Below are 6909 nucleotides of genomic sequence, written 5' to 3'. Positions count from 1 at the left end.
TATATTTGTGTACACTAATATCCACACAATCCACACACACTAATGGTAAACAATCACTCTTCATGCCCTGGGGGGTAGGGGGGGTAGGGTGGGGTGTTGGTTTGGGGTGGATCACATGTTTTCAGGGGTAACAGTCGGAGGGTGCATTCGTCATCAAAAGAATACATAAAGAGAGGACTGTATAAAATTGACTGCCAACTAACTGCCAATAAAGGGGGAAGGGGGGGGAAGGGAGTGAGGCAAACGAATATTACAGAGCCTCATGGGGGATCAAGTAAATTCATCTTGACAAAACCAATTTTTTTCCATCCCCTCCCCCCCCCCCCCCCCGGATGACTGGTCCCTAAGTGGATTGACGGTTCACAGTTGGTGATAATGATCTGCGTCCCATTCTGCATATCTCCGGCAACTCGTATTTGTTCAATATCGTAATAAATCGATTTAGCGCCTGGGGCGTTTATTTACTTATGTTACCTCTAGCAGGCAGGTTTGAAGTCATTGTAACTTCTCCTTGAAGTCTCCAGCAGCATTTCCATTATCTGAATTCCTGCTTTCGTTGTAATTTTCAGTTCAAAATCAAGAAGAATGGTCAAGTGCGCAAACAACCTTATGTCCACAGTGATGATTAAATGTAGCAGTTCAAAAGCTCTAGATGCTAGTAAAAACAATCCTAGGATGGCTATCAACGAAAAAACTAAATGTTTCCAAAGAATTCAGTTCCCTGATTAAGGGGTCATTCTTACAAAATCAATTTACAAATGTGATAAAAGTCACCTTTTATAATTACATTAGACATTACGACAAGGTTTACCGAAGTCAATTCCCTATCTGTGAACTGCGAGTTCCCTTATTATGGAATCTATCGATAAATGGCTGTGAAAAATCTCTGAAGTATATGACAAATATCTGAGAAGATCTATTACCGAGGCATGAAACAATTTTTCGCCTTCCTTCATGACCGATATTAAGCGAAGTAACATTACCTCGAGGTGCTACATTCTCATTCGATAGAAACTTCGCCGGAAAAAAACCTCTCTGTTGAGTTAGGCTGGCTGAGTTGATCATGGGACATAGCTGGAACGAAAAATGCGACTCTTTCTTATTGCCTTGTGAGACATTATGGCTTGGCAAGGCACTGTATCCGTATGATGTTTGCGTAGGGGTTCCTGGCAATATAATTTGGAGTGATAGATCACGTATACGTAATGAAAGAGACATCTAATAGTTTAGTATTGGAAATTAATTCGAAGTTACTAATAGATATTCGTTGCTTTAAGAACAGCTACTGCATTGTTTTACTCGGATTAAGCTGGGTCGAGGTGAAGATTTTAAGCCTGTCTATGGAGCAGTTTTGAGTGGAACTTCATTTTAAAAATTTTACTGCCACGTTCATCTTGCGATGAAGAACTGAAATCACTAAATCTAGTTATATTCTTACATTTTTAGGTAACGTCATGAAATGAACAGAGCAGCTTATTGCTTTAGAAATAAGGAAAAAAAACTGACGCATTGATGATTGAATAAAATGATTATCAAGGATAAGTAGCGTTACAAATATTATTATCAATAAAATACCCCTAATACTCCTTTTCACCCCATCGCCGGACTTCGTTCCGTTCTCCAAAGCAAGAATTTACGAGGAGTATCATAGGATGTGCTAAAACTAGATTGAAATAGGCCTAGGGGCGGGGTATGCAGGGGGATAAATCTCTCACTTCTTCCTCTCTTTACGGCACCCATTGTGACAGCCACACAGTGCTTTATTTCAAATTTTATTGATTCCCTGCAATATATCTTCAATATTTCATGAATGGCAACTCCTCCAAAACTGGTATTTCTTCAGTAATTAACAACTGACTGTCCTTCTGCTCAGCTTGATCAAGGTCATTTATAGAAATATATCCCATAAGTTTCATTAGAGGTTTACAGGCCTCCTCGAATAAATATACCAGAGAGGGATCTAGTTCCGACCTCCAGTGATCAATTCTAGTTACAATCTTCTGTGAGAACTGGGAACCAGTCGTGTTAACAAATTGTTTACCTCCCACGATCCACTTGTAGATAGATTCAACCATTGGAAGACCAACAAAATTATACAACTTCTTCGTTGCGAATAAAGGATCCGTGAGGATATCTTCATAACGCAAGAGCGTGTAACGGTCGTAAAAGTTATACCAGTTTTGCTTGACATAATTTAAATTGTCAGCAACCTGCGAGCATAATAATTGCGCATTTTTCTTAACAAATTCCGCAGCCGCTGAAGTCAAGTTTCTTGATGAAAACATCAAATTTCTGGAATCCCGAATAAAAAATTTACGCCTTAATAACGAAGAGAGCATTGCGCGGGGATCTCTCACGAGGTGGATAAACAAACAGTTGAACTTCATACCACTGGAACCACAGAAGTTCTGTAGTTCTTGTATTCCGATTTCACGTGGCAGCCTTGTCTGCATGATTTTTGCTGCTGTTATATGTTTTGTTAAGCAAGTTTTCCTGACCGTTTCATTTGTGTTTTCTGAGTTCAATAAGCGCCAATACATAAATGCAATACGCTTTGGCACATTCAAAAATTCAGCAAAAATTCTCCTCAGAGTTGTTTCTTCCTTAAACTCACACGTGAAAAGGTCCCGAAGCAAATTGGAAAAGTCAATTTTGTACGCATCGTTCATGGTTTTGTTCAACGGAATCCAGTCTTCTTCATATTCAACCTTTCTTAAATCGTGAAGGGGTTCGTAAAGATAGAACACATCTGGATGCAAATTGAAAATGTTCCCGGTGAAAGATGAACCGGAACTCATATGGGTCAGAATTATCACATTCAGTCGCTTCTTCTCTTCGTGTTGGCCTCGCATTCCTCTTGTATGTAAAGAGCCCTTTTTCTGGCTCAGCTCTTGATCATTTTTATAGAACTTCTCCACCAATATCCCCTTGTATATTCCAGTCAGAAGCCTCATTTGCACACAAACCAAGATAACAACGAAGAGACAAAGACCAATCAGGATACAGAAACCATTTCCTTGACAAATGAAACAAAAGAATAGTTCATATATAAGTCATCCTCAGAACAATTGTAGTTGATCCTAAAGAGGTTACTTCGTCTATCTGCACCAACACGTCATTGGCGGTCGTGGTATTTCTATACAGCCAAATTAACCCCCCAAAAAACTTTAAAAAACCCAAACTTTTCGGAATAAACTTGGATTGTGAGAAAGAAGAGCATTTAACGTATAGTTTGAGAGAATGAGAATGTGGGGCCTACAAGCTCCATTGGCAAATCTGTAGGCAGAAGAAAATGTTCTCAAGGCTATCTACCAACTTGTAACCAATCAAAAAACCACAAACTGGTTGATTCTGCGAGTTCTGTTCAGACTTGATCAGATGGATTAGTTATTAGCATGAGAATTTATTGGAAAAGCAATCCTATCGATACTAATCAGAAAGCAAAAGTAGTGGAATGATTTAATTGCGTGTTCAAAAAGAAATCGCTCTTTGCCGAATTTTGGCAATTCTCATAAACAGTAAAACCCTGTTCAAAAGGTTCATTATATAGGTGATATGTTTTTAATAGATTGTATAATCTCTGGCTATCATTGACTTTTACGTTCGCGTTCAGACGGTTCATCATTATTGTTGACGATTTTTGACAAAATTACGTGATGAGATTTCCATTGAGATCACTGAGGTCTGCAATTTCGGTGGCATTTTGAAATTTCAGTCGACGAGTTTTGAGTAGAAGAGACTTAAGCCTACCAGGAGATGATGAGTATAAACTAAGAGACATTTTTAGAAATTTTGACGTCATTAGTTCCCATTTGTCATTTCGGTTTAAGTCCGTTTTTGGCAAAACTGCTTACCGAAAAACTAATATATAGATTAAGCCAAGCCTAAAAGCGTAGCTCGCATTTTTTTTCCCCGCACGTCTCAAGGGCAAAACGCCTTGCCCTGGCCAAGACTAGGACCCGGGTCATCCGACTCGGAGCCCAGTGCACTGACCACTGGACTACTGGACAAAGCCGTACCGTTAGCGTGCCCGCGGTACCGTTGACCACGCATGTTTAAAGTATACACCTTGTACGGTCGTACGGTCGTACGGTCGTACGGTCGTAGATCCAAATTTTTTCGGCTTGATGGGTTACTACTATTTTGTATAATTATGGGGCAACGCTCTGCGAGCTCCGCTATCATACACTATCATGTCGACACTGCATGATAGTTGACGGTAATCGACGATAGTCGATCATAGTGCCTTATGGTTCGTGTTCGAATGCGCGTGATAGTTGAAACCATCATCAATTATCATGACCGTTTGAACGGCGCTTAAAGTAGCGAGTTTATGATTTTCCACGAACGAAGATTACGATGCGCTTGAAATAAGCACTGAATTCTACATCGTTCAATCGTTTGTTTGCTCTTCATTTATCATAATTTACTCCAGAAACTTAGATATACCGGTGGGGCGTTCAGTTGAACAAAGCAGTCAATCATATATTAATCAATCGCATGCTCGACCTTCCGGATATCTTGATTTACCTTAGAAATTTGGAAAAACCGGCTGGGCTTGCCTGGTACTTTCTTCGGCCTGGCATGTCTTTTACGTACGGCGGAGAGTTTAGGACCAACTCACTTCAAAGCACTAAATCTCCAATTAACTGCTGACGTGAAATTTTATGCTAAAAAGGTTACTGCAGAGACGAGCTTAAAGTGGTGATTACGGTGTCAAGGAAACAAGGATTTGTTTAGAAAATTCTTGTCATCCATAGCGTTTGATACTTTGCAAACAATGCATTTAGCCTGACTTTTAAGGAAATGAATAAGGGGGGTAAGTTTCCAAATCAATTGTGGTACTGCGTCGGTAGGGTTATCACAAGAGAATTTGATTTTATGACATAAACTACAGTGTTACATAGGGATTTCCGGGCCTAGGAAAAGCCGTAACAACACACGTGAAAAAAATCAATATACTAAAAGAAAAATTGAAAGTTATGTATTCAGTGGCTTTAGTGTTAGCATTTCATCCGGCTGAGAATTAAAATCGACAACTGGAAGATTTGCCACAGGCCGATTTTGGCTGTTTACCTGAAAGACTTCCATTGTCAGTAAGGACAAACTCAATAAATGAGAATTTTGTAAATTGAAAATTACGACCATTGTTGTTTTTATAATCATGAGTCAACGCATTTTCCATCTTAAGCGTTGGCGCTAACGCACTCTACGATTGTTATTCGGGGATTGTCGATTCATATATTTTCATTCATTAATAAATTCGGCTTTTCTTTCAATAAAAGGCTATTGTCTTCATATGATAAACAAAATAATTCATCGAGTTAAACACTCAAGGAGAAATTCCATATCTACGCGCGCCCATGTATTATTCTCTACTTATCAACTAAGTTGATAATAAAAAATAGCCACCATAAAGAAATTAATTCTGAAGCTGACGTTTCAAGCGTCAGCCCTTTGTCAAAGTGAATAGTTCCGATCTGACGAAAGGTTATCAAACGCTCGAAACGTCAGCCTCACAACTCTGTGGCCAATTGGCATTATTGACTCAGTTGATAAAACCGAAGTGACTTTGAAAACTCATTCGTCATTTTATTTTGCACACTTACTGCACCATATATGATGACTTGAATGATAATTTCTTGAAAATTGAAGATCAAATCCCTGCTCAGATCAGTGTAAAGATTTATTTTAGGGTATTTTTAACTATTCAAGCAATTTTCAAACGACAGCACATCGATGATCTGCGATAGCAATTTGCATAATTTACACAAAGCTGAAGAAAATCAAACGTAGTCTTATGACAGAAGTAGCAGTGATGGAAAAGCAAGCTTAAAACGGCAGAAATCGCCAGAAACTACAACGGACACACAGGATGTCAGTAAGTATTGATTTTACGTGTAAAATGTTCATATTTTGAAATATTTATCGCTGTAAATCGACCAAATTTTGTTTCCAATACTATTTCTTACCGGGGGTGGAAGCTGAATAATGAATGACGGGTTTAAGTTGAAAGTAAATAATGAATAATTGGGTTCGAAAACCTTGGAATAATGAATAAAGTAGTCATGCCAATGGAATAATAAATACCGCTTTCTTATTCGAAGCTTTTTTTTTTTTAAGTGAAATCAACAATGTGCAAAGTAAACTACAAGAGACGCAAAAAGTCTCCCGGCGAAACTTCTGGCCAGAAGTGTTTCGAGTTGTAAGTGCTGTTATAGATTACCTGTAGTTCCTCCTTTGGGGCGAAGTCCTTCGCGCGGGTCAGAAAAGAAAATTAGAGCTGAAAAAAACAAAAAAAAAAAAGAAAGAAAGAAAGAAAGAAATAGAAAAAAGATGTCAGCGCGCCGCCGGAAGCTCTCAGGGTAAGGCACTAACATTAATTTTTTCTTCTCTAATTTTTTTCGTGCTGTTATCGTCGGCTACGCTAAATGAAATCCTGTAGTTTGGTCCTAAAATGTTCACACAGGTTTGAATAGCTTAAGCTCTCGAAACTCAAACAAAAGAGAACAAACCATTTTTTTTTTAAAATACAATATTCTTATACAATATTCGATACGTTTTGTTCACTTCTTTTGTCCCGAGACACAAACATTTGCAAGATTTTAGCTAGGTGAGATGTTTAGAGTATCAGTCGGTGTGCTTTAAAAGCTCTTTCCTATTATATTTTCTTTTTAAAATGGTTTAAGTCTAAGATTCATGGAGCCATTAATGTGGAACGGTCGGAGTTTGTTTAACAGACTAATTTGCATAATTCTCCTGTCACGTCAGCAAAATCTCCAAAAGTTTGAAGTCACTACGGCGAAGGAAATTAATAAGTGCAAGATGGTATGATATTTCTATGCATTTTAACATCTTATTTGAAGAAATCAACCGAAGTTTTTAATGGTCTGGACTGGACTTGAGAAA

At 38.4% G+C, this 6909-nt stretch overlaps 1 protein-coding gene and 1 long non-coding RNA gene across 3 annotated transcripts in view; one reads left to right on the top strand and one right to left on the bottom strand.

Annotated features, from left to right (window-relative positions):
- Nucleotides 1-1759: 1759 nt before the first annotated feature.
- Nucleotides 1760-3178, bottom strand: LOC113673440 (carbohydrate sulfotransferase 4). Its single transcript, XM_027189858.2, has one exon. The coding sequence runs from the start codon at nt 2952-2954 to the stop codon at nt 1797-1799; it is 1158 nt and encodes a 385-aa protein (XP_027045659.2). The 5' UTR covers nt 2955-3178; the 3' UTR covers nt 1760-1796.
- A 2771-nt stretch (nt 3179-5949) lies between these two features.
- LOC149044883 (uncharacterized) overlaps nt 5950-6909 on the top strand; it is a 3964-nt gene continuing 3004 nt past the window's right edge. Inside the window, exon 1 of one of the 2 annotated variants that reach the window (XR_016186723.1) lies at nt 5950-6365. This is a non-coding gene — a long non-coding RNA (uncharacterized LOC149044883). The other variant, XR_016186722.1, reaches the window with a different exon arrangement.

Source organism: Pocillopora damicornis, chromosome 5, assembly GCF_964200805.1.
Source record: "Pocillopora damicornis chromosome 5, jaPocDami1.2, whole genome shotgun sequence".
In the NCBI taxonomy this organism is placed as follows: domain Eukaryota; kingdom Metazoa; phylum Cnidaria; class Anthozoa; order Scleractinia; family Pocilloporidae; genus Pocillopora; species Pocillopora damicornis.
The sequence above is the reverse complement of the archived record's forward strand: the minus strand, read 5'-3'. Positions and strand labels throughout refer to the sequence as shown.

What these genes read in the sequence shown, in the direction of transcription:
- LOC113673440 (XM_027189858.2), bottom strand. Translation starts at nt 2,954, where the DNA reads ATGAGGCTTCTGACTGGAATATACAAGGGGATATTGGTGGAGAAGTTC.